Here is a 27,495-nt window from a genome sequence, read left to right as displayed (position 1 = left end):
AATGTGTCCATTTGCAGTTTCTCCATTCTTTCTTCACAAAATTTTACAGAAGTTGATTCAACATTGAAAAGAAAATAGCTATGTAATAATCTGTGACGACGTGCTCATTGTAATTCGATAATTTCTACCCAATAACGAATTCGCCATAGTGGATTATCCCAAGTGATTGAAATCGAATTTGAAATTAGTTACTTTGCAAATGGTTTTTCAAAAAAAAAGAAAAAAGAAGAAAAGATGAAAAATAAAATCAATCATAATTGGTCATTTAAATCGATATTTTGTGAAATGTCTGATAGCCTTTTAGGCTAATGGGTGGCATTTGTCGAAGGCAACCATTTTGTTTTGAGAGGGAGAAGAACGATAGGAGGCAGAGGCTAGTTCGAGCTTTTATTTGCTCCAAAAGTCGTGGACGTTTCCAGTCCAACACAATCTACTACGTTCTTTCTGAAATATTTCAAAATGTCGTTTTCTGGTAATCAACTTTCATCGACGTCCCTGACATTTTCAGTTTTCTGCTGAGTTGTTGGTGTAGTTCTATTCACTTCAATGCAGCTGGATTTGGTGGGCTATAAAAGTTAGGCCCGATTTCTGCATTACATTTCAGATAACTTTTCATTTGTAGAACAATTATTTTTCAGAAGATGCTCCGAGTGTCGTGAAGAATTTAAGTACTCGCTGGTGACTTCTTATCTGCAACAATTGGCTTGTGCTGAAGATACGTTTAAAACTGTTTCAGCTGTAAGTAGTGATGTTTCTAAAGGATAGATATTGGAGCCATCTTTTTCATTCTGTTTTCAACGCTCTCTTTCCAGAGGGGATCTGTTGATGATCTTGAGTTTTAAAGAATATGCTGATATGTCATGGACACGGATTCGATTTAATTTATGGAATCTAAATTGGAAATATATTATTAACATTTTCTTAACATATCACAATTTTAATAAAATGATTAGCCATATTTGAGATATAATTAATCGATTCATGCCAAACTCTATGAAATAGTTTACATCAACTGCCTAAAAGATTGGCTGCACTATTTGTGTAATATAAGATCTTCAAGGCCATAAAATCATATTAGGTAGCTTGCAAAACCAAGTTTCCAATACTTATATGTATATTATTTTCTCGTCGTTGGCTCCCCTGCCATAATGGAACTAAAAAATGTAGACCAAGTAAACAATTTCTCAGAAATTGTTTATATAATGAAGATCGTTAGAGTAAATTAACGCCAGAAAAAAGGCTACTTAAGAAAGATTTTTGTGTGAATTAAAAGTTTCTTTATAAAAATGTTACTGTAATTGAGGAAAAAACACTTAGTTCATACAGTAATAGATTCCAATCCCGCGTTCCTCGAACTCAGAAAGATGTCGCATAAATATCTCAATAAATCCTCGTTATAATTATTTGACAACCATAGAAATTCTTTATAGAGATGTTGGCTTGCGACATATAATAATATTATAAAGGCCAACAATAGTTCTATAGGAAACAAAATCAGCTATAAACAAAGCGGACAACAAAATTTCTTTTAAATTTTTAAAATGGTTCCCGATACAATCCCACATAACTTCCAAACCATATAGTATGTTAAACATCAGCACAGCATGAGCTGAACTTTTGTTAATACGAAGAGGCATATGGAAAGTTAAATTAAAATTAAAGATAAAGCGTAGTATATAGTTTATTATCTTTATTCATTATTATTGTTGCTGTACTTAATAAACTATAGGGTGTTTATTACGAATTATATGAATATCTCTTCATACTGGTTGATGGTTAGCATTTACATATGATTTAAAGTCAATACCCCCTGTAAATACTCACAACTTATCTTCTTTTTATACCCTCCACCTTGGAAAGGAGGGTATTTTAACTTTGTCATTCCGTTTGTAATATCCCTATATATTCGTCGTAGACCCCATAAATGTTCATAATCAGCATAAAGTTCTAGGTCGATTTAACGATGTCCGTGTGTCAGTTGAAATCACGATACAGCCCACATTACTTGACGTAAATCGTCAAAATTTAGCGGAACAATTTGTATTGTGTCTAGGATGGTTGGTATTGAAAATGAGATAGATCGGCGCTACGTGCCATACGGCGACCGCAACCATCGACCTATTGAAATCAAAATTTGGCGATAAGTTGATTTCGAGAAGTGGACTTGTCAATTGGCCTCCAAGGTCGTGCGATTTGACAACTCTCGATTATTTTCTGTGGGGCTACGTGAAGTCACTGGTTTATGCTGATAAACCAGCAACAATTGACGCCTTGGAGGCCAGCATTGTTCGTGTTATTCGTGACATACGGCCAGCAGTGCTCGAAGAAGTGGCCAAAAATTGGACGTCCAGAATGCACTTCGTCAAGAACAACCGCGGTGCCCATATGCCCGAAATCATTTTCAAATGTTAATGTCACGTATTGATCTTTTGAATAAAAAAATTGATTAAAATTTAATAGGGATTAGAAAAAACCCTTTATATATTGCCACATTTTTTCACGGATTTGTCTAAAAATTGTATTTGTAGGTCATAGCGGGTTCTAGCTCCAATGGTATTTGAAAATTGGTATTTGTAGGTCATAATGGGTCCTAGTTCGTGTGGTGAAATATTGTATGTATGGGTCTAGGCCCCATATAACGGTACCTCCTGATTTTTGGTATTTTAAATTTTCCCACGAATATGCCTAAAAATTGGTATTTATGGGTGATAATGGGTTCTAATGTTTCCTCCACCCTAAGGTGGAGGATATTAAAAGTTTGCCCGGTCGAACTTAATGTTTTTTGACTTGTTATAGCAAAAAAAATTACGAAACTACTCGCACTTCATCATGAATGCTTAAAAGCAATTTTTATGAATATATATAATTTCCACTCAAATAAATATTTTAACATACTTGAATAACTTGAATTGTCCTTACTTTAATCGTCTATAACATCAAATCGAACTGCTTTGCTTCACCTGTATGATTTTCTCATTCTGTTTAAACTGTTTATTCTTTACTTAGTTAGAACGTATTCATGTGATGAAATATTGAGATTCGTTCTCTAACACAGACGTGTAAGTGTGCAATTGTGTTTCTTTGGCACGATGGAAACAAACACATCTTTTTCTTGCATTTGAATTCCCACCTCCAATACTGAGAAAATGAAACGTAAGAAAAGGGTATTGATTGCTGTAAAAAATAGGCGTATGGGCGAGACGTAAATCCTGACACAAGCAAAAAGACAATAACTAATTTGCCATCAAATTGGTAGGACTGGCAATTCTTATTCAACGAATAATGAACATGCAAAAATATCGAAGAAAGAAAACAACAAAGCAAAGTGCATTAAATTATAGATTAACCACAAAAGATTATGCCAAAGTGTAAAAACACAAACGAAATCCCGTTTGGTTATTATTTCCTCGTAAGAGGGAGGACCACAACAAAACAACAATGGTAGACTTCAATGCAAAAAGACGTTGACGCTGTTGACTTAAAGTTAAAGCAGGACAAAAACGCACACAAAATAACACAGGCAAGGAGAAAAGATAATCCCTGATTTTTTAGACATAACTATGATGCTAATGTCGCACGGCGCGCATTCATATTCTTCGGCTAAGCAAATGACAAGTATTGTTTTGTTTAATTTAATGTTTTTGTTTTGTATTTTTCTATTATTTATTTTTAATAACATGATTCAAATCGTACACTCCACGGACACATTTTAATTTTACACCGGGTACATCTTGAACTCGACCCACGCGACACAGAACGATGTTATGCTCCTTGCAAGTTGTGACCAATACCGGGGACATACGCTACCATTTCCTTTCCAGTTGACAATCGCACCAGAACACACTTCCGATTGGCTGAGTTTGGCTTTTTTGGTTTCTTGATGAGTGTCTTCAGGACAACACCCTTGGCAAAGGGTTTACCATCTAAAGGTTGACGTGGAGGGCGTATTTTGACGTGGGGTCCGGTGCGATGCATCTGATACAAAGATGCCATTTCCCTCATTTGCTGAGAGGTGTTATTGAAAACTGAAAGAAACCACAAAAATAACATCATTTCATTTTATACTTTTAAGATCAGTTCATTATTTCATAAATTTTCGGTTGTACTAAAAATGACATACTAATTGAAAAGACATTCAAAGGTACACATCCCTGCTGAACAAGTTGGAGAAATCCAGTCCTGATATCCCTGGCAAACTGTACCTCAGAAAAGATGTGCAAATACTAGTTTGGTTAAACGAAATTCATTTGGCCTTTCCAAAATTGCAATTATTTACTTAAAAAAGATAAGCCTGCTTTTCGAACAATTATTAGTGACAATTTTCACTGAAACCACGTTGCCTTTACCATAGCATGGGTATGCCAATGTGAAAAGGGTCAATCGCAAATGTCATTGTCAAGAAGCCACAAAGGGAACTATCGAGAATAATGTCTATCAATCACGCCATGGAATCTATCCTGCCCGTGTTGAGGACAACGTCATTTGGTGGTAATTATAAAAAACCGTATGCGTGCAAATGGACGAAGAATGCGTTTTCCCATTGACCATCATCACTCGGCAATGACTGCAGATTTTTCACAGAGATTAATTCAAAAAAGGAATTACTGAACGCCATATCGAGTGAGTTTGGCTGGAACAATAGCCGTCATATTCAAGTGAAAATGCACATTTCATATTTCAATGCTTATGTCTGTGTCTTGGAGTCGATAGAACGGCTGCTTTGAAACCTATTTACAGATAAATATTTGTTGCAGAAAGAGTGAAAATTTATGGCAGTTTCATTGATTTTTTTTGTTTTGGGTAGATATAACCCAAATTAATCCGTTATGTATTCGAGTTATGTACTTTGGTATTCTGTATTTGAATTGGACATCTGTGAGGGTGTTGTGTGTGTATAGAATTTATTTACTCATTGCACCAAAGGAATATCATCCCCAAAATAGGCACCACCACTTTAACACGCGTTGGTCACACTTTAACTCTTTCTCTCGGCAGTTTTGTTTGGCGAATGATGTGCTATGTGTATATATCCCACGTGCTTCCAAAAATTGCCACGACAAAAATGTATGTGTAATGGACGCCAAATGTAATTGAATTTTGTTCCATAGGACCGAGATAATATCTTCTCAAAATTCCAGTCATAAAAACGCGATAATGCGGTATTTTTATATCCTACACCACAAGGTGGTCAGGGTATTATGTCTTTGTGCATTTGTTTGTAACAGGCAAAAAGAAACTAGATGGACCCATAGTTCCTTTTGATGATCTGCATAGAATCACATTCTGAGTCGATTTATGCATGTCCGTCCGTCTGTCTGTCTGTCCGTTCGTCCGTCTGTCCATGTATTTTTGTAAACAAAGTACAGCTCGCATTTATTGTCCCTATCCAGATGAAATTTTGCACAAATCATTTGTTTGACCCAAAGACGAACCCTATTGAAATTGGAGATAATCGGTCAAAATTAAGATATAGCTCCCATATATATCTTCGACCGATTTACCTTTTATTGTGCACCAAACGTGTAATATCAGCCCGAATAGTATGGAATTTTGCACATACAACCAAACTAGGCCTGAAAATAAGTATGCCAAATTCAATCGAAACCGGTTCAGATATAGCTATAGCTCCTATATATATTGTTCATCCGATTTGTTATTTTTGTCCTCCGCAGCCGTAATATGCCATCTGTAACAACAATATTTGGGGAAATATATCAAATACAGCTCAGAAATACATTGCTAATTTTATCGGGATCGATTCAGAACTGGATATAGCTCCCATATATAACTCCGTCCGATTTACCTTTATTTGTTGCTCCAAACGTCTAATATTTCTCCAAATGGGATGGAATTTGGCACTTACGACCGAACTGAGTCTAGAAGCTAGTACGTCAAATCTGGTGAAAATCGGTTCAGATAAAGCTATAGCATCCATATATACTGTTCATCCGATTTGTTATATTTGTTACCCACAGCCGTAATATGCACTCCGTAACAACGATATTCAGGAAAATATATCAAATACAGCTCAGAAATATCTTTGCCAAATTTTATCGAGATCGGTTCCGATTTGGATATAGCACCCATATATATCTTTATCCGATTTCAAATTAATTGTGCACCAAATGGGCAATACAAGTCCGAATTTAAAAGATACAAATGCTTCGGCATATTTAGTCCTTTGAACTTTAAATTACAATTACAATCATAGCGTGTATGATTGAATTCTCCCATAAAAACTTTTAATTGTTATGCGTAGCTCTACTAAATTAGCAAAGTGGTGTAGGGTATCATAAAGTCGGCCCCGCCCGACTTTAAGACTTTCATTACTGGTTTTAAATTGCATTTGTGATATCTACCTTCAAAGTACTCTTAATTTTATATATTTAAATTCGATGGACGAAATAAGCAGGAACTGATCCGTTCGACTAAATTCCGCTAGTGAAAATATGTTTCACAATGAATGAAAGACTATGATCAGGCGAACTTTCCGATTTTACCAAAAAGTAATTCTTTTGAAAATGCGTATAAAATTCAGAATTTTGAATGCATTCATAATTTAAATTTTGAATTGAAAATTTTCATTTGTAACGTGTCCACAATTTATGCAAGACAAATAGGAATTTTGAATGCAGGTGTTGCAAACATAACAAATGCCACCAATGACTAACCTAACGTTTATTATTCTCATTATTAATCCCAGTATAGTTGACGATACTCACAATAGAGGTGTCAAAAAATATACATCAACCTACGCCACAATTTTAATCAGTGTTTTGTATGCATTGTTTTTCATTGCAATGCGTGGTCAGAATTCCACAAGTTTCTTTTGTCCATTTGCATCCCTTTTCCATGTGCAGTGTTTGACCATGACCACTATATGGTACAACAATAGCAAAAGGCAAACACACAGAAAAGGATTACGTCCATTTGAAATTTCCCATACGCTCAATGGGTGGCCTGGCCAAACCGATGCACAAATTCAAATTTGACAACTATGCCACAAAAGCAAACGATTTGTGTATCAGACTATACAGTTCCATATTTGTTGTTGTGTGTGAGAATCATTTGAATTTTAGGCTGTACTGTATCACAATTTTCTGGCGATATGTTTGCTTTTTAAACGTTTTTGTATGAAGTGAATTTATAGGGACTTACTTAAATATTCAGAATGGGATAGGAATACCGTTGTCATATCATAATTTTCTTACACAAAGCATTTCTAAAGTTTTGTATTCGAATTTACTCAACAAACCGAAAAGAAATAAAAAGACAATACAGCTTTAGAATGATAGTAGAAAAACAGTTTGTCATATCATTTTTTTTTAAATGCTTGTGGGCTTGGGTTGGTTCGGTTAAAAAGTTTTTTTTGGCAATGGTTTGAGTTATGTTTCGGTTTATTTACAGAAATAGCTGGTCGATTTAAAATCGATTCAAATCAGAAGCGAAGCCCTGCTTAACGTGTTCAAATTGACAAATTTGTTTAAGGAAGGGAAAACTACTACGTATTAAGACCACAGGAGGCAGTAGCATCTGGGGCAAAACTAAATTTTAAATGCTATTACAAGAATGAGTTCGATACATAATCTTATATAAAAGGGTTCACCTTCTTTGTTTTGAATATATTAAAAGATTTTCTTAAGCTTAAGGCTTATTGCCCTTAAGCTCATTTAAAATAACTCTCGAGCCATTTTGGTATGTTGGGTGCTGGTTAGTTGTACTTGATATAAATATTAAATACCGGTCATATGTAATTGTCATGATTTTTTTTATTCTAAAAAATATATGAATTGTTTGTTACTTTACGCGCAATCTTTTTCTTTTTCACACACAAGTATGCAGAGCACAATCCTACTATTTATAAAAACTCCCAGACTTCACTAGCACTTCATTAAAGGGGTTGAAAATATAACTATGAAGTATCGAATTCAAAATTTGCCACATCATCCAATTAATGTCCTTAGCTAGGATAATATGAAGAGGGCGTTTTTATCAATAATAACACCTGCGGTCTACAGCCGCCAATGAAATTGTTGGGTTGTGATTGGCGTCTGCCCAACATGCTCCTGAAGTGCGACACATCCATATGGCAAAGAAAACCTTAAACACAGATGCATTTGATGGCACGGGGAATATGGATGCAAAAATAACTGAATGATTTGACATTTATTTGAATGGTTATATGCCAGTTAAATATTTACATAAATCAATTTGTGATTTGTTGAAATGAAATTTCTTTTGCTTTGAAGATGAATGCATTGTAACGTATATTTTTGTCAATCACATTTGGAAATATATTCAAAGTACTAAAAAGGTTAATGTACGTAATAGTATTTTTATTATATACATTCAATGCGAATTTGGGATAACGGGTATAAAATCGCAAAGGTATACTTAAATACTGTTTTGTGTGCCACTTCGTTCGTCTAACTATTTTGAGACTACTTAAACGTAGTAGAAAAGCTCAGCGGATTTTAATCTACTTTAACATTAGTGTCAAATTCGATACGACATTTCGTTTTCTTAAATGCCTTTTTCGATGTACATCGGACAAATATTTTTTAATATAAAATTTCTGATTCTAACATGATATGAATATTATTTTAGATTGAGAAATAAATCATTCTAAACGCAAGTAACCGAGAAAATTTAGAAAGTTTGTTCCATGTAATCGTGTCAAAAGTGTGGACATCGAACAGGATGGAAACTATGCTTTTAGAAAGCTCAGCATTTTTATTCTAACAGATATGTATCTGAAAGTTTTCGGGGATTGTTTTTGTATTATATTTAACAATAATCCTTCAACATATATTTCGGTCAGCTCCAAATTGCTTTTTAGTTATAGACAAATTGCTGGATATGGAACATTTAAGCCTGACATAAATGAATTGAGTGACATATTTTTGTTGCCTCGTTTTTCTAGATCTATTTAAGAATATCGTACGTTCCCAGACATGGCTCTACATCGACGATTGATCTCGTTAAAGCACTCCATGCTAAATCTTGCAAAATGCATATAAATCTATACATATGCAAAATGTAATGTATGCAAAAACACAAGCATATTTTCTGTTACAAATTTACTTGAGAATAAATGTTATTTTTGTACCTACAGTCCTAGCCATGCACGAGCTTGTAGAAAGCTTTTTCTTTACTTCATGGCGAAAGATAAAGTCCGGAATCATATGCAATCATTATTCTCTTAGTTCTTTGCTGGACAAAATTACAATTTGTTTACATGTTTTGAAGCAATGTGCAAAAAAAGTTACATTTTGTGTTTTGAATTGAATTATTTTCAATGTCTTCTAATGAATTCTTATTTTGCCACTTTTTTATTTTTCCACATGTACAGTTACCTATCCCATAGGGCCAAGGTCCCAAAAGCATCTGTGCATTATAATTTTAACCTTAAAAAAGAATTAAATATTAAAACAAATTAACCCACGAAGATGTGTAAAAACTTAGGTAATAATATTATATTAATAATTAGGTAATTGTATTATTGTTGCAATGTTTAATGTTTGTTATAAATCCCTTAAATGCTCCAAAAAGGTTGGAAACATTCAAAGCAATACAATACATGCACAAATTGCGCATATGTTTCGATAGAAATGGGACACCTAAAAGAATATATTGTTTGAGGTTTCATTGAACTATCCTTTATTTATTGTGCCATGAATGTACCGATCTGAAGTTAAACTATATTGTCCTATCTGCATTATCTCTCATTTGGTTAAAAACCTTTCTTATTTACTTCGCCTGACAAGAATTTTCCATAATATATATTCCCAAGAATTTGCCCTAATGTATATTTCAAATATCGAATGTTCACTGAGGGTCTGTGAAACAAATTTGCTACAGACCTCATATTATAGCTCCTTGAGACTTTAGAAAGCATTTACGAAACAAAGCAGGTTTTTGTGGGCCTTCAGTGGTTAGAAACATTCATCCTATTTTACATTTCGAGTGCATGGTTGTTCTTAAACTAGACGCAATATAGCCATTTACTGAAGGATATGTCAACTAAGAACATGATGTTTGTTATAAATTTACCTTGCGTAGTCAATTGTTTCGTAACGTTGAATGTTTGCCTGAGAAAATTCATCGGTGCGGTTTGTAGTGGGTTCTATTAGTGAAAAATTAATAAAAATCCAGATTACCATTAAGTTTGTGTCATTACAAATGGAAAAGAATACCATACCACTCAAAATTAATTTGTTTTTCAGTCGAGTTTTTCTAAATCTTCTACTTCTACAAGGTTTCTACAAAATCGAATTCGGTCAGCAGGGCTCTAAAAGATCGAAAAAATAGTCTATGGGGTACTAGAAACACATTTTGGTCTAGAAAACAGCTGTCTTTTAGCCTAAGAATCAGCTGGCTTAAAAGGGTATCGATACCACGATAACGATTACAGATATTGCTCTGTTCCAGAACCTGCAAGAAACTATAGTTTGCAAGTATTAATATTATAAAGGAAAAATCTGTCATGGTAATAAAAACTTCTACATTCTCACAATTCCGGAACAAGTTATACACCATGATAGAACTAAGAAGGTAAAGCCATGTAATTATATTTTTAAATTTTTTTCATATTCATACATTTGACATCACCTCCTTGTCTAAAATCTTTATTCATAAATACATTGTATACACACAAAATCAGAGATGGGAACTGTTTTTATGCATTGAAAATTGACAATGTAAATTACAGAAAATGCTGAGCTGGGTATGCTAATTTGAAATGAGGATTACCTTTATTTCATTGTACCATAATAAAAAGGTAAGCTAGAGCTTCCAGCTGGTAACAATTTTTTTCTTAGTGTGAACGACTTCTGCCAATGTTGTGTATGTGTTTATAGTTTTGAAAAAAAAAAAAACAAAATATTTTCAAAATCAATGATTGGAAGAAATATATAAACAGTATGGCGGGCGCGTATTAAAGATATTACCCGGTTTTGTCGTAGAATTGACAGATAAAAGATTTTGAATCAAAACTTTGAAAGCAAGTCTGAGTATTTCTTTATTAAATAAATTTCTTTATTAAATAAATTATTTATTAAATAAATGAAAACTACTTTTTGCACGGAATTTTGGATAATGCTGACAGGAAGCGGCCGTAACCTCAGTGCTGTATTTCTATAGTTTTACGAAGATGTTCTACCTCCTTATTGTACCATGAAATCTTCTAGTTTTATAATTTTTTAAATGTTCTTGCTTGCAGTTCTGGTACAGTGCAATCGTGCTACAATAAAAACTCTGTTCCAGGATTGGAAGAATGTAAAAAAAGTTATTATATAACTGATCATACTTTTATAACACCGGTTGTTAGAACTACCGTAATAGATATGCAACAAGTGCTATGTTCCGGAACCTGCATGAATCTACTAGTTTTGCAATTTTCTTCTTTTGACATAACAATAACTATAGGTGCACAGTAAATAACACTTTTTACATAAAGTAAATGTTAATTTAGAAACAAAAAACAACGGTATAATGAAAATACCATTCAACTTCCTACCAAAACGGTTATTTTATTAGCTTTTGGAATACTTAAGGTACTATTTAAATATACTCGTATAGTACTCCTCCTCTAGATCATACAAATCCATTGCCATCTCATCGCGTAATTTCATTAATTTTTTGTCACAATCCCTCTGGGTGGTGCGAAACAGTTGTGAGTTATTAGCAATAGCCTCATTGACTGAATGGAAGTCATTTAAAATTAAATACTGTTTAATATCTGAAACCAACTTCATCAGAGATTCACCCGCACGCACTGAAAAAAAGAACTATTATTTACATCTTTTTTTATTTTTGTTGAAATTTACCTATGTTTGCTGCACGGACTTGCATTTCATAAGTATCTTGTTCACACTGTGTGGTTTTCGATATTTGAGAGTCGCCTTCACCTCTAGCGAGTTTTATAATTTCTGAAAGATAAAACGTACAATTTAAAATTTCCATCCCTGCAGTATGTATAGTTCTTTCATCGTTCTATTGACACTAGGAATAAAATGGCGACATGTCTCAGCTGTTTGCCACCACGTCAGTCAGAGAACTTTACGGAGAGATTCGTGAGATTGTGAAAAGAAATTTAAGAAGTGGCAGTATTTACAAAAGCAAAGAAAAAAAAAAAAAAAACAAAGAAAGCAAATTAAAAGATTTGATATTTGAATAATCACTAATTTTGAACGAAGATGGGTTTGCTTATTTCAAATCTCCTCAACAATTTCCTAAGCAAGCAAAATGTGCGCATACTAATGGTGGGGTTGGACGGTGCTGGCAAAACCACGATCCTATACAAGCTCAAAATCGGCGAAGTTATTTCAACTATTCCTACCATTGGCTTTAACGTTGAAACAGTCGAATATAAGAACATTTGTTTTACAGTTTGGGATATCGGTGGCCAAAAGAAAATAAGAAATCTATGGAATCATTATTACCCCAACACATCGGCTGTCATTTTTGTAGTTGATTCATCAGACGTACAGCGTATGGACGACGTAAAAGAAGAATTACACGGAATGATGTCGAATGAGGTGCTGGCCAATTCTGTGTTACTAGTATTTGCCAACAAGCAAGACTTACCAAATGCTCTGAGCTGTGCGGACCTAACGAAGCGGCTGGAATTGCATACACTTAAACAAGACTGGCACGTTCATGCCACAACGGCTACAACTGGAAAAGGTCTCTACGAAGGTTTGGATTATTTGAGGGACATGTTGGAGAAGAAATAAAGCATTCTTAACCCGAATTCATATGATGGACATTCGCAAATGTATTCTTAAGTTAATTTTTAATGTAAACGCAAACTTGATTAATAAATAAGCCTCTGTATAATCGATATTTATAAGAAAAATTGTCTTGATATGCATTACTCCAGTTGTAAAAGATAATTAGCGGCACACCCTCTTCCGAACCCAATCAATTAAGGACGCCCCAAGGCTGGTGAAATTATAAAGTACTAGATACTGCAAATGGTGATTTGGAATTTTTTATTTATACTAGTTCAAGGATTATACTGGCAACTGTAGGGCTGTTGCCACAAAATCCATGTAGACTGTCCGCATCAAAATGTTTGACAGTTTGAGTACTAGGAAATGTGAGATTATTAAATATCGCTGACTGTTTAATTAGGAATCAAGTCGACGGCTACTTTGATAAACGCCTCAATTTTTAGGAAAATCACGTACATGTGTATTTCTAGCTTTTTTCTTACCTTCAAAGTTTTCAAGCATGCTTTTAACATCATCTTTCAACCGCACTTGATAAGATTTCAATAAAGCCTCTTTGGATTGGGGTAATGCGCGATTTGGATTCATCCTTCCGAGAAAAGGCAAGCGCGTCTAACAGATTTGGCGAAATGTAGAACCAACAATGCTTCTTCATACCCAGATAAAGAGGTATTCAAATGTGTTGATAGCACCACTACTATCGTTTTCATATAATCGTCATTTACCCTTTTTGTTATTGTTAACTTCGGAGCGGGCCATCCCACCACATACATAACACAACCAAATTATGTCGTATTTTTTTAGCAAGTACTAATATCATATTATTTATTTATGCCTTGGCCTCGAATGAAATCAATGAAAATCTAAATGAATTGATAGCCAACGAAGAAGGGTGATTGGAAGAAAAGGTTACCAGCTGATACCAAAAGGTGTTAGGGATCTAACACTCTACTTTCAAAACAACAATTTCGCTTAAATCAGAGTTGTATTTTAGATATTTATTCAAATGTAATAATCTGTACAGTTTTCACTAGATGTCGCTCTTCTACTAAATAGTACAATGCAAATGACCTTAAAGTCGAAACACAAGGATGGAAGAAGACTTTAGCTGTGTTTTGATGCCGAGGGAAAATAAAATAAGATTACTAAAATTGTCCACATGTGAAGGCGAGTAAATAGCGTTTTACACGTTTTACACAGTAGTCCAAGAATCAACTTGCTTAAAAAGATGTACTGGAAATTTACCCAATAAGAAAGGTGAACCAGTTAAGATTATTTCGACGACCGAGATGTTCTTATTTGTGTTTCAGAGAACCGTTGTTTTTGCATCTAATCCCTTCGCTCATGTAGTGAACATATCAGCTGGTTTCTTTACCATTTCGATTTTTTGTTTTGATTTTCATATTTATCACGCGTTTCCGTTTTGGTCTGTGGTTCTTACGGCGGTGAAATTCAGTGAGTTACTGGCATCGGTGTGGTTGACGGTATTTTCTCAGTTTATACAATTTGTCCTATTTGCAATTAGTTGATTTGTTTCCACATATTTAGCGATATATAATCATGGCTGCACGTCGTGACATTGCTCCCTTCCTGCAACGTTTAAGGGCCTTTCTTTTGGGTGTAAGTTTAAATGGAACTTTATGTAGATGCTGCGTTTTGGTTATGTAAGATCCAGGATGATAACACCTGCTTTTTTTTGCAGCGGGAACACACAGTAGCGCTTCGCTTTGAAGATGGTCTGGCTGATCGCACCCAACCACCACCAGAAATCCCTTACCCTGTACTGAGGTCTGATTGTTACTATCACGGAAGAGATCCACGTCGCCTTGTAGCGCCACCAGTTGATTTGGTAAAGGAACAGCTAAAGATTGCTGGCGATGCTAAACCGGCAGCCGCCAGTCGTTTGCCAACGCCAGGACAATTTTATAAATGGGATTAATTTAGATAAACGAAATAAAATATTGTGATCACAGTTTATTGGAAAGTAATAGATGTGACTACCAAAACTCCAAAACTATACATGGCCCATTAATGGAATTTAACAAATATAATTCTATTTACTTGTATAAAAATGGGCATTGAGTGGTTCCAATAAACAACCAAAAATATTATTTCTGGTCAATTATAGAAAATTAAGTATCCTACTCCTTGTTTAATAACAATTTTAAGGGAAGTAACGAGAAAATTTAGTCCGGCCGAAAGTGCCGACATACCTAAAGAGGACGTAAATTTAAAATTTCGGAGCAAGTTGAGTTTAAGGGCTATGCTCGGATCATTTTCCAATTTTTGTAAATGGTAGGAATTTTTAACCTGATTAAGGCAAAGTAATTTTTTCCATTTTGTATCCGAACTATCCGTTCGAATAACCGGGTATTTCCCAACTAACTCAACTTAAACTAACATAATTCATTTCGATAGTATCCGTGGTCAATTAGTTATAGTACTCAGTAAAATGCTAGTTTTCTTAGGAGCTAAAACAAAAAAATATGCGTTAATATGAATACCAGGGCACACAAAATGCAAAGCAACATTTTCCAAAGCTTTTTACACCGAAGATTAAGAGGCGACCGTAGAAATTCTAAATTGATTTTGATAATTTAACTCTCGAATGCGAATGGTGCGCTACAAAATGTAGTGGCCGACCACAAAACAAGAACGAAATTGTAAAAAGGCCTTATTTTTTTAATTTGCAGGCCTTCAAAATGTAAATCGCACGCATTTGTTAGCATCTAAGTAGAAGTGAATATTGTATATGTGTATATAAAACAAGAAATACCCAACGCCACACTGTAGCTCCAAGCGCAGCAAGGCCGCAATGCAGTTGCCTTTCATTGATAAGATTTTTGTTGTCATATGAATTTGAATTTTGTATTTGTGATAACAAATTTCTGCAAGCCGTAAAGTGAGAACAACTGCAGCATCTGAGAACAACTTTGTCAGCTCCTACTCCTCATGTGCAAGTAAATTGTTACAATACTGGTTTTTTACTATATTCCCCTAAATTTTTAATTCCATTTCATTTATTTCATAAAATACGGGATAATGAATTGTTTTTTTTTTTTAATTGCGTACCTATTAACATGGATACGACCGTTACCAGCTTTTATAGTTGTACTCAAAAGGTTCTATGAATGTTTTGTGAATATAGAAAGTTTGTTCCGATAAAATAAACGCCAATTTGCACCATATTAGCTATAAAGTGTAATATTATTGTTAAGTACTACCAATTAGTAATTGAGAGCTTATATGAATTGCAAATACTACCAATCAATTGATTTGTGCCGTACGGAAAATATGCAAGGTAAACAAGGTTTCAAGTTATCGCCATGACTGTCCCATGTTATTTGTATTTTTTAAGTACTGGGACAAGCCGGTGTAGAGCTCGTGATGCCAGTAAAATCTAATTTATTTTATAGTTTTCGCTCTATATCTAGTTAGAAAGGGCTTTAGTGATGATATCAAGTACAAGCAATTATGGTTTTTGGTAAATTTCTGACCGATGACCTCTAAAATATAATAAAAAAAATTAATGAAAAACTAAACTTCCAAGATATTACTATCTTATGATATATTTTTATTATTGCATGACTATTATTTGATGCGTGGCCTAAGGCCCAAGTTAATGCCAGTAGCCGAGCGTAGAATCATATTCATCTGAGGCACCACTTCCGCCCCAAGGGGCAAGAGCTCAAATTTGCGCAGTATCATCGATATTGTTGTCTTCATTTCCAGAATTGCAAACTTTTGGCCAATGCAATTGCGGGGCCGGCCGAAAATGGCGTATATGCAAATGGATTGTATTTCTCAGCCTGGTAACTGAAGAAGCGATCTGGAATGAATTCATCGGGATTTGGAAAAATGTCGGGATCTCTGGCGAGGGCATATACCAATAGAGTGACCGTGCTCTTGGCCGGTATAATTTGTCCATCTGTCAATTAGTTTCATTTCCCATTTAATACACATAATTAATTAAGGAGATCGGGTTTAAGTACTTACCCACTTCCACGTCCTTGTCGGTATAGCGTGCGATTATTGGCACTGAAGGATATAAACGTAAAGTCTCCTTGATAACAGCCTCTAAGTACTTCAAATCTTGCAATTCTCTCATAGTTATTCTCTTCTCTACATTCTCTCCCATAACATCGGAGATTTCCTGTAGGACTTTCTGCTGTATGTGCGGATGACGTGATAATAGGTATAAACAGTGTGATATGCCACTGGTCGTGGTGTCATGGCCCTCGAACATAAATGTGTCGACCTCTTCACGTATTTCCTCGTGCGTCAAGGGACGTCCATTGATGTTCGATTGCAGGAGGACATCCAGAAACGTCATGCGTTTTTTCTGTCCAAGATCATCCACGATGTCCGCTAAAATGGAAACATGTATCGGTTATGACTGTTCAAAATCACGATGAAATGATTTGAGGAAATCGCAAACCGGATGCAATATGGTTTTTGTTTTGTTTTAATTGACAATGTTAGCTCACTCACCGGACGGTAATGGCCCCGCTTTACTATTGAAACCTGACTCCAGTTTGCGTTTTCTATCAGCAATTACTTTGTCCGTAAATTCATGCATGACTTGTATGCTCTTCCTAAGTTTCAGATACGAGGGAAAGGCTGTCAGTAGAAATCCGAGTTGGAAGTATTGAACCGGTTTCATGGCCCTTGTGGCAATCACATTTGTTGCACTTGAGAATTTGAATAACATTCATATGAGATGATTATCTGTATGCGGGCATTCAAACTTACTCTTTTACCGACTTGGCATAGGGGAATTCGGGATGATCTTGAGCATTGACCTTGACACCCATAGCTGTTTCGGTTATAATGTCGAGGGCCGTAAGACAGATGACTGGAAACATATCAAGTGCCGTCTTGCCATCGGCCACGTTGTATAGCCGTTTAACCAAAACCCGACTCTGTTGATCGAACACCTCTACGAATTGCTCCAGTATTTTAAAATGGTATGTGGGTGTCAACATTTTGCGTCGACTGTGCCATTTTGAGCCCGAACTAAGTAACAGGCCGTCGCCTAGCCACGGCGAAAGCATGTCGTAAATAAAGGCTTTCGAAATGAATCCTTGGCTACTCAAAATAGTCTCAAAAAATTTGACATCTTTAGTTACCAGCATCAGTTCATTGAATAACCACACGCGAAAGACTTTGCCATATTTTTGACCCAGGGTCGCAAACAAATTGAAAACGTCTTAAAATGAGCGAAATTAAATGAAAATAGTTTTTTTTCTTTTGCAATTTTTTACGCATATATTCTTTACTTGAAGTGTTGTTTCCCAATGCTACCCAGGAATCTCCAATGACGGGTACTATCGGCGTAGGACCTCGTATGCCGGATTCGTTAAGGACTCGATTCCTCCGCCGTTTTAGGAAATAGTCCCAAACCAGGAGGCACGCAAGGCAGGCGACTGCAACGAGCGTTAACATTCTGCGATGTTGATTTCAAAACGATCTGAGCGAAATTGTATTTGATGCGATCGATTATGTTTGGAAACTGAATTCACTTTTTCAAATCTCATTACCTACCAGGCATTTAAATCATTGGCGCTCGTAGCAAAAGTGTAATGAAACAAATGTTTTCAATCAATGAAGTTGACCTCGTTGAAGCGAATACGAAACACCCTACTGGTGGAAGTGTTGGGTGTTTCATTGCGAACAATGTTGGATTAAATCTCAGAAGATCTGAGAAGAGTGTTTACGATATGGGTTAATATGGTGTGGTCGGTGCCATGAAACCATAGCTGTCAGCACTAAAAGGACATCACTTGCATTAAATATCCTTAGGATACAAAGTATAGGGTATCAATGGATTCCCATAGATTTTGAATGAAAAAGTGTTGGGAGCCTGTTGACCTCATCCATATTTTTCCAAGTGCACTTCTCACCTTGACACCATAACATATTTTTATTTAGAACAACAAAACTTTCGTGTTAGCAATTAACTGTGGCAGTGCAGTCATTGCTCTGGGTTATCCACACTGTTTGTTGTTGTATTTGTGATTTGAACGAAAACAAGCTGTCCGACACAAGCCTATGTTAATCGCAATGTCGTGTGGAAGCTAAAAAATTACCGGCAGTTTTTTGTTGATTAAGATAAGGAAAAGTTCGATCACCATAGCGGATCGTTTTTTTGCATTTCGGTGGGTAAACAGGTTTTTCAATACTGGATTTCCTTAGAACCGCTCTTCCGAAAATGTTAATTTATTGTTTTTTTAGAGTCGATATAATAATGAGTAATTCCACTTGGAGTTACAAGTTCATTGTCAGCAGAAATCAATTGGTTCGGAAATCATGTGGTTGAGTGTTCTCATTTCAGATGCCAAGGTAGAAGAATTTTTGTTGTACCATGCATGCCGCGTCCCGAAAAAAACAAATCCCTGAAATTGGGTCAGTGTCTTATCTAGTCATGGTTAACTTTCAGGGTAATTTTCCACTCAGAGACTCTCTGGTCCATTAGAAAAAAATAAGTTGAAGGTAGATAAAATGTAATGGGTGCTTTGATCAAAAAATATCATTTAATATCGCAATGGTCAAAATTAAGATGAGTCGCCAAAAAATATGGTTTTTGCTCTTCAGAAAATTCTGATCTGTTGTCAATTTCAAGTCAATGGAGATCTAAACCGGATGATGTGAATGTTTACATTTTCGGAACTATAAGAATCCAACTATTTTCCAGATACTGGTAATGGTATCTGTACCAAATTAAAAATTAAAAAAAAAACATTAATTTCGTTTCTTTTCCTTTTTGTTTTGTTTTATTAATTGTTCTAATACTCTCGTGGTTTCAGGCCTAAATTTATTCCTGTTGCAGAACGTAAAATTAGATTCATAACCGGTAGTACGTCATCTCCCAAGGGTAACAGCTCGTAATGGCGTAGCATTTTACTGATGGTGCTCTTCATCTCCAACACGGCGAACTTTTGACCAATGCAGTTGCGGGGCCCCGCTGAGAAGGGCACATAGGAAAAGGGATTGTACTTTTCCGAACTGCTTTCGCCAATGAAGCGCTCTGGTTCGAATGAGTCTGGATTGGGGAAGTAGTCGGGATCCCGGCAAGCAGCATAGATCAGGATATTCACTTGAACATTTGCCGGAAGGGTTTTGCCATCTGCAGATGGAGGATAATTATTATTATGTTTTGTGAGAAACAAACATGGAAACCGGCCGTACCTAGCTTCACTTCGTGCTCGGTGACACGACCAATCATGGGGACCGGCGGGTACATGCGCAAACTTTCTTTGATCACTGCATCCAGATATTTTAGTTCCTGCAGTTCTCTCATACTCACGGGTTTGTCCTTATCGCTGCCTATAACTTCTAGGATTTCCTCGAATACCTTTTGCTGGACTTGGGGATGGCGGGCTAAGAGGTACAGGGTGTGCGAGATACCACTGGTGGTTGTGTCGTGACCTTCGAACATAAATGTGTCGACCTCTTCTCGGATATCTTCGTTGGTCAGGGGCTTGTTGTTGACGGTGGATTGCAGTAGTACATCCAAGAAAGCCATTCGCTTCTTGATACCCATTTCGTTGGCTACAAAGAAAGTGGGGAATGTTAAAAGTGAACTACGTGCTCAACGGCCTCGAAAGGCAACGTCCATTGTTAGCGGAGAATTGAGTTGGTCCAACATACTTTCTGAGTTGAAGGTTCCATTCTTAATAGATTCCTCTAGGCGTGTCCTCCTCTCAACGATAACCTTGTCCGTGAACTCCTGCATCAATTTGATGTCCCTCATCATCTTGCGATACGATTTGTTGGCAAAGAGTTTGAATGGCAGATCAAAGCTTTGGGTGGGTCTTACAAAGCGCGTAGCTATTATGTCGGCAACGCTATGGCAAAGTAGGAAAATTGGTAAAGCGCTAATCTCCCTTGTCGTCGTTCTCACGCTTACCTTGTCAATGCCTTGGCATAGGGGAAGTCTGGATTTGCTTGGGCATTGATTTGTACACCCATGGCCGTCTCCGCAATGATGTCCAAGGCTGTGAGGCAGATTATGGGGAACATATTCAATACGGTCTTGCCATCGGCTTTTGACCGCAGTCGCTTAACCAGTACACTGCTCTGCTGGTCAAAGACCTCTACGAATTCCTCCAAAATTTTGAAATGGAACGTGGGCGTTATTATCTTGCGTCTCGAGTGCCACTTCGAGCCACTGCTGAGCAGCAAACCATCACCCAACCAACTGGCCAGCAGTGCATACAGTCGGTTCTTCTTGATCACCTGCTGACTGCTGAGAATACTTTCAAAGAACTTGGCATCCCGGACGAAGAGCACAGCATCGCCAAATACCCATATTTTGACAACTTTTCCGTAGTCCTTGCACAAGTTATTCAGCATCTCAAAGACATCTGTAATTTGGACGTTAGCATTAGTGTAAGGTGGCCGCGTGGCCGGGTGGCCATCATTTTCACTCACTAGAAGTGTCGTTCTTCAAAGCCAGCAGCACGTTGCCTATGAATGGCAAATATTTTGGGCCCTTAATGCCCGACTGCTTGTACAAATCCTCGAATGGTTTCCGGTAAAAGTAATCCCACACCAGGAGGCACGTAAACAAACCCACAACCACTTCAATTATCATTTTGATCAAAGTGCGACCCAGTTGTTTTATGTCTTCTCCGATCGAATAATGTTTCTGTTCTAACCCTGGTCACACTTGTTTCAATGTGAAATTTTGGCTTTCCGATTATCGTTATCAAGCCCCATAGTGTGTGCCATGGATGTTATCTTTTCCAATACAAAAATAGAATAAATAACAACAAAAATATTTGAAATCCAGATCAAACATCAATGCGGTGAATGGCCCTAACGTATGAGAGGCTTCGAAGAAAGTCATTCCAAAGAACTACCATGCCGATGCGCATTTGTGAGAACGCTGTGGCTCTCACAAGACACTGGAAATAAAAATAACACTATATTCGGTGAAATGTCGTAGGGATATTTTAGAATTTTTCAAAATTACTTTGAATTGTAAATCATCTATCCCTCGATGTTAGGTGAATTACCCTGCAGAGTTAATCGATTTAGTGAAAAAATATTAATAGTTTTTATTTTCGAAGGCATTTTCTTATATTTTTTTGAAATAAAACTCCGAAGATAAGAAATAATTTTTATCGAAAAATATCCCACTCTAAATGCTCTACAGAGAGAGAGAGAGAGAGAGAGTGTTCTGAGAATGTTTTGTCCACGATGTTGTAACTCCTCGAAATTTTAGTCCAAAGGTAGGCCATTGGCCTTTGGGTAGCACTCAACTTGTTACACAAATCGATCAATGTGTCGCAAAACTTCTGAATTTTATAGAATTTCTTTCTTTCTCAAGGATTCCATGCAGAATAACTTTTGATGTCTTGATGCTAACTCTAGTACGTTTCTTTTTTTATTTCATATCCTTGCTACATAAATAATTACGCATTTTGTTGTTGGTCTCAACATTTATTTCTACTTTCACCTTTTTGCAAATTTGCATGGTAATGATTATTAGTACATATTAATGTTTCTGTTTGCAAAACGCTGAGCAATGCTTATTCGGCTGTTGGCGCGTAACGCCTGCGGTGATGATAAGTTTAACAAAAATTCTGGTCAGCATGACAAGCAAGATATGAATGATACTCGCGAGCGTTGAGGGGAACGAACAATGTTCAATAGCTTTCATTCGTGAAGATTAGATTTCGGTGGCGGTCGTATAATCCTCTAAACGGAGAGAATTCGAAACGGGAATTTCACTTGGCACAACGGGGCCGAAGTCCAATGTGTGCTCCTGTTTTCGAACGTAAGACTATTGTTGTCAACCGTTGCACCTCGGGTCCCAAGGGCAGCAGCTCGAAATGGAGCAACATTTTCGTGATTACCGATTTCATTTCCAGCATGGCGAAGCGTTGGCCAATACAGTTGCGGGGTCCAGCAGAGAATGGTGTGTACAAGAATGGGTTCACGTGCGAACTGGAATCACCATCGCCAAAGAAGCGATCCGGCCTAAATGCATCCGGCTCGGGAAAGTAGTCGGGATTGCGCATAATTAGTGAAAACGACAAAACGACATTCGTGTTGGCCGGCAAAGTCACATCACCTGCAAGGGGAAAGTCGAGGGAATTGATAAAAAGGGGGACCTGTGTTGAGGGATGTGCCTATCGTAATTACCCAATTGGACATCCTCTGTAATTTCCCGGCCAATAGCAGGTACGGGAGGAAAAAGTCTTAGCGATTCCTTGATCACACATTCCAGATATTTCATATCCTGTAGATCCCGATAGGACAAAACTTTGTCGGGATCTTGTCCAACGATTTGGCAAATTTCCTCGAATAGACGAGCCTGTACTTCCGGATGCCTGGCAATGAGGTACAAGGCAAACGATATGCCGCTAGTGGTGGTGTCGTGACCCTCAAACATGAATGTGTCTACCTCTTCGCGGATGTCTTCATTGCTCAACGGTTCTCCGTCAACGGTCGATTGCAAGAGTATGTCGAGAAAAGCCATGCGTTGCTTACGGCCATAGTGCTCGTACTCGTCTTCGTCCTCCTCCTCCTCGGAAGGAGGGTCAGCTACAAAAGTTCTTCGTTAATCCCCAGTATCAGATTTAGTCGTTCAATGCATTTACCTTTGTTGCTGGCCTCCCCCATTGACTTTTCCAAGGCTTGTCTCCGCTTTTCGATTACCTGGGTTGTGAACCTGTGCATGACGCCAATGCAACGCTGCGTTTCCCTGTACACCTTTGGCGAGGTGAGTTTGAAGAGGAACGACGTTCTTTGCGATGGATTAACAAAGCGTTTGGACATTACCGTCGATACGCTGAAAGAGGAATTCGTTCACATACGAGAACATATCACAGGCCTTACTTACTAATTTAACGCTTTCACATATTCAAACTCCTGGTTTTCTTGGGCGTGAACCTTAACACCCATTGCCGTTTCTAAAATGAATGAATGAATCGAAAGTCCCTTAAGAAGCTACATTGCCAAACCGTGGAGAATCCCTTACCCGATATGGTGTCTAGGGCCATGCGACACACAACTGGAAACATGTCAATGGCAGTTTGACCATCGGCCTGAGCGAGCAAACTCTTTGCCATAACGGTACTTTGCTGATCGAACACCTCGACGAATTGTTCCAGAATCTTGAAGTGAAAAGCTGGTGTTATAATCTTGCGGCGCGTATGCCACTTCTTGCCATTGCTCAGCAGCAGCCCACGACCCAACCAGTCGATCAAAAAATCATAGAAGCTGCTCTTGGTTATCTGGTGCTGGCTGCTCAACAGGGCCTCGCAAAGCTTGGGATCAGTTACCCGCAAATGCATTTGATTGAAAACCCAGAAACGATAGATCTTGCCATACGTGGCCGTGTTCTCCTTCAAGACTGCCTCTATGTCTGGAAAATGATACACGCACACAACACCAACATAAGTTCGTGTGGGATGATACGTCCTGATGGACGACGGTACTCACTTTCAGTGTTTACGTTTCTGAGTCGCAAGGCATTGCCAAGGATGGGCAACGCTTTCGGCCCACTAATATTTGATTTTGCCAAGAAAGCGTCTGTTTGTTTTTTGTGCAAATAATCCCAAGCAATCAGAATGGCCAGTATGGCCAACGTCAGCTCCAGCAGCATGTTCTTCTCTGTTGGAGTTATCAGTTGACACTGTTCGGTGTTATTCGGTTGACAGCTTCTCGTGTTCTACTCTCGCTTTCTCTTTCAATTTTCCAACACACACAGGTTCTCATGCACACGCTTCAAACGCTAGAGGCAAACGATACAGTAGGAATTAGGGATTCCGTCGAAGATTGGAACGTGAATGGAACATTAACTTGAGCTCTTCTATGTCCCCACAACAAATCGCCAGCATTCCTCTGACCATTGAAGGTTTTACTAATTCCCATTCAAGAGTCACTGAAATATTTGGGAGGAAATCAAAAGCTTAAATCCGCTGATCACATGCAAACATTACTAATGATGGGGCGAGATCTGAAGATTATTTATAGCCTGAAAATATACAATACGCGGACACATTTGAATTGTTTTGATTTGTTTTCCACAGCTTCAAAAATATGTAAGCCTCATGAAAGGTCTTAACGTTAGTCCTTAAAACGCAAACTATGAAACCTCTCTATTTGTAGTTTAAGGAGTTCCTCTATCTATCTATCTCTTCCCCTTATACCAAAATACATATGATATTGAAAAATAAGCCTTCACCACCTTTTTCAATACTTCTCCTCCATATATTTATATTTTGGCATAAAACACAAATTCCAACCTCTAATCCGAGAATTTTAAAATTCCCCGATTTCTCGATTGGCATCACACGGGAAACGCGTATAAACATTCAAGCTCTCACTGCAAACTTGTTCTGAGTTCCCCATGACAGCAGCTGAATTTCCTTATCTGTGGAATGGAGCGTTGTTCTCCGTCAGTAGTGTCGCGATTTCAAACAAAGCACTTGGTTGCGGACGATAACAAGTCGACGTGTTCTCTGGAAATAAACTCGACCCCTTCCCCCTCAAAAGTTTTTTTTTTTAATTAATAGATTGCTACACACACACACAAACATACAGACATTTGTTTTTACATCAGTGACCACAGCTAGTCGTAGAAATGTGGGCGACCCTTCTCATCGGTGCATTTATTTTGCTTTTAATCTGGGACTACCTCAACAAAAAGCACCGCAATGAGGTATTGGCAAGGTCGAAAATTACTGGAGGTGTCAATTTGCCCCTGGTAGGCAGGGCGTTGCACATGATCGGCGCCACTTCGGAAAGTAGGCTAATCAATGGACAACCCCAGAGCAGACTGGTACTTACGTAATCTTTTCTCCTTCGCCTAGATTCCATCGATCGCATACGACAATTTTCTCGGGAAAATGGAAAAATCTTCTACACTTGGATACTGCACGAACTGGCGATTTTTTGCGCCGATCCAAAAATATTGGATACCCTGCTGAGCAGTCCCGTCAACATAACGAAGAACAATGTCTACGACATGTTGTCCCTGTGGCTGGGCGACGGTCTTCTCATGAGCACGGGTAAGAAATGGCACACGCGACGTAAAATCATCACGCCCAGTTTCCATTTCAAAATCCTGGAGGAGTTTGTGGAGATATTTGATCGTCAAACCAATGTCATGGTCGAGAAATTGAGAGAGAAGGCCAGAGATCCGAATACACCATTGGATATGTTTCCTTTCGTTTGCTTAACAGCCTTGGACATCATTGCAGAGACCGCGATGGGGGTCCAAGTCGATGCCCAGCTAAATCCCGATATCGGCTATGTGAATTCCGTTAAAATGTAAGTCAGCCATGGTGAACCATTCCTGGACAAACCATGTATTTAGGTGATGTGTGCGTGTGTTTTCAGTGTGACAAAAATAATCTCTGACCGCTTGAGGAAACCATTGTGGCGCACCGATAGCCTCTTCAAGGTCTTCGCCCCCTCCATTTATCGCAGAATGATGAAGCACATCAATGAAATGCAGAGCTTCACCAAAAATGTGATTGAGAAACGGCGAGAAGCTCTGGAGGACATAATTAGTGTGGACCAGCCACCATCCGATGAGGAAGAAACCTTCACCAAGGGAAGTAAACAGCACATGGCATTGCTGGACATATTACTTCGGGCTACGGTCGAGGGTAGGCCTCTTAGCAACGAAGACATTCGAGAGGAGGTGGAGACATTTATGTTTGAGGGTCATGACACCACCACCAGTGGCACGTCGTTTGCACTGTATCTTATATCCCGTCACCCCGAAGTGCAGAGCAAACTTCTGGAAGAGATCGCAGATGTAATTGGGACAGATGCGAACACTGCTCCCACATACCGCCAACTGCAGGATCTGCGTTACATGGAGTGTGTCATAAAGGAATCCATGCGTCTGTATCCGCCAGTGCCAATCATCGGCAGATATTTTGCAGAGGATACCGATTTGAGTAGGACCCGCCCGATGGCTAAAATATGAACGCGAATGACCACTAACATTGTTGTTTCCCTTTCAGATGGTGTTGTTATTCCCGGCAACTGTCATTTCAATATTCCACTATTTGTAGTTCTGCGAGATCCTGACTATTTCCAAGACGCCAATGAATTTAGACCGGAGCGTTTCTTTGCCGAAAACGCCGAAGATATCTACCCCTTTGCCTATACTCCGTTTAGTGCCGGGCCACGTAACTGTATTGGGCAAAAGTATGCCATGCTGGAGATGAAAAGTGTCATAAGTAAAATATTGCGACACTTTGAACTCCTCCCGATTGGGCCAGACGTAATACCGTCGCTGAGTTTAATTCTACGTTCGACGACTGGCACTCAGATGGGTCTCAGAGCAAGAAACGCATTTCAATAAAGCATTTGTTTTTAAATTTTTACATTTCTCTGTTGTGTTTCGAACAAACTATGTATTATTGTTTATATGTATGTACATATATACATATGTATATATGTATGTATGTAAGGAACGTGTGCCGAAATGCACTTCAAAATGCTTAGATGAGAGCCTAAATAGCTAATAAAAATGTAACTTCCCTGTAAAATATACCAAAAATAGCTTAAAAGTAACCTTTTTGGTGGGCTATCCCCTGTCTCATGTATGTACCACTACCACTCGATTTAATTAGCAGCGGAATTATTCTCATGGAGAGCATAAAAACAAACGAAGTGTTGAAATAACCAAGACAGGTTGTCTAGATAACATTGATCTTCGTTGGACTGTAGTCATGTTGAGTGTATTATAAATTCTGGAAAATCGAGAGAGGGAGAGTAAGAGAGGGAG

At 37.7% G+C, this 27,495-nt stretch overlaps 6 protein-coding genes, 1 long non-coding RNA gene and 2 pseudogenes across 7 annotated transcripts; 4 read left to right on the top strand and 5 right to left on the bottom strand.

Moving 5' to 3' along the window:
- The first annotated feature begins 246 nt into the window (after nt 1-246).
- On the top strand, nt 247-907 carry LOC109614537 (uncharacterized). The gene is made up of 3 exons (XR_002195599.2): nt 247-574; nt 639-738; nt 813-907. It is a non-coding gene; the product is annotated as an uncharacterized LOC109614537 (long non-coding RNA).
- Nucleotides 908-3,618: 2,711 nt separating this feature from the next.
- Nucleotides 3,619-10,309, bottom strand: LOC131803004 (small ribosomal subunit protein uS12m-like; annotated as a pseudogene).
- Nucleotides 10,310-11,511: 1,202 nt separating this feature from the next.
- LOC131802997 (mediator of RNA polymerase II transcription subunit 22-like) lies at nt 11,512-13,488 on the bottom strand. Its single transcript, XM_059123859.1, has 3 exons — nt 13,220-13,488; nt 11,829-11,930; nt 11,512-11,776 (listed from the first exon to the last, which is right to left on the bottom strand). Exons 1-3 carry the CDS (start codon nt 13,320-13,322, stop codon nt 11,559-11,561), a joined length of 423 nt encoding a protein of 140 aa, XP_058979842.1. The 5' UTR covers nt 13,323-13,488; the 3' UTR covers nt 11,512-11,558.
- LOC131802996 (ADP-ribosylation factor 1-like) lies at nt 12,016-13,364 on the top strand. The gene has a single exon (XM_059123858.1). It carries the CDS (start codon nt 12,198-12,200, stop codon nt 12,735-12,737), a length of 540 nt encoding a protein of 179 aa, XP_058979841.1. The 5' UTR covers nt 12,016-12,197; the 3' UTR covers nt 12,738-13,364.
- A 688-nt stretch (nt 13,489-14,176) lies between the features above and the next one.
- LOC131802998 (uncharacterized) lies at nt 14,177-14,722 on the top strand. The gene is made up of 2 exons (XM_059123860.1): nt 14,177-14,354; nt 14,437-14,722. The coding sequence occupies exons 1-2, from the start codon at nt 14,295-14,297 to the stop codon at nt 14,671-14,673; spliced, it is 297 nt and encodes a 98-aa protein (XP_058979843.1). The 5' UTR covers nt 14,177-14,294; the 3' UTR covers nt 14,674-14,722.
- A 1,555-nt stretch (nt 14,723-16,277) lies between these two features.
- LOC131802994 (probable cytochrome P450 4d14) lies at nt 16,278-18,264 on the bottom strand (annotated as a pseudogene).
- A 1,204-nt stretch (nt 18,265-19,468) lies between these two features.
- Nucleotides 19,469-21,547, bottom strand: LOC101897209 (probable cytochrome P450 4d14). The gene is made up of 5 exons (XM_011298153.3): nt 21,168-21,547; nt 20,644-21,100; nt 20,385-20,581; nt 19,923-20,285; nt 19,469-19,860 (listed from the first exon to the last, which is right to left on the bottom strand). Exons 1-5 carry the CDS (start codon nt 21,328-21,330, stop codon nt 19,520-19,522), a joined length of 1,521 nt encoding a protein of 506 aa, XP_011296455.1. The 5' UTR covers nt 21,331-21,547; the 3' UTR covers nt 19,469-19,519.
- Nucleotides 21,548-22,144: 597 nt separating this feature from the next.
- On the bottom strand, nt 22,145-24,447 carry LOC131802993 (cytochrome P450 4d2-like). Its single transcript, XM_059123848.1, has 6 exons — nt 24,189-24,447; nt 23,725-24,111; nt 23,587-23,656; nt 23,345-23,535; nt 22,887-23,288; nt 22,145-22,815 (listed from the first exon to the last, which is right to left on the bottom strand). Exons 1-6 carry the CDS (start codon nt 24,349-24,351, stop codon nt 22,469-22,471), a joined length of 1,560 nt encoding a protein of 519 aa, XP_058979831.1. The 5' UTR covers nt 24,352-24,447; the 3' UTR covers nt 22,145-22,468.
- A 722-nt stretch (nt 24,448-25,169) lies between these two features.
- On the top strand, nt 25,170-27,091 carry LOC101897669 (cytochrome P450 4d2). The gene is made up of 4 exons (XM_005177250.4): nt 25,170-25,495; nt 25,562-26,021; nt 26,091-26,659; nt 26,726-27,091. Exons 1-4 carry the CDS (start codon nt 25,333-25,335, stop codon nt 27,067-27,069), a joined length of 1,536 nt encoding a protein of 511 aa, XP_005177307.1. The 5' UTR covers nt 25,170-25,332; the 3' UTR covers nt 27,070-27,091.
- Nucleotides 27,092-27,495: the final 404 nt, after the last annotated feature.

The sequence above is a fragment of the Musca domestica genome, unplaced genomic scaffold (genome assembly GCF_030504385.1).
Source record: "Musca domestica strain aabys unplaced genomic scaffold, Musca_domestica.polishedcontigs.V.1.1 252, whole genome shotgun sequence".
Taxonomy (NCBI): domain Eukaryota; kingdom Metazoa; phylum Arthropoda; class Insecta; order Diptera; family Muscidae; genus Musca; species Musca domestica.
The sequence above is the reverse complement of the archived record's forward strand: the minus strand, read 5'-3'. Positions and strand labels throughout refer to the sequence as shown.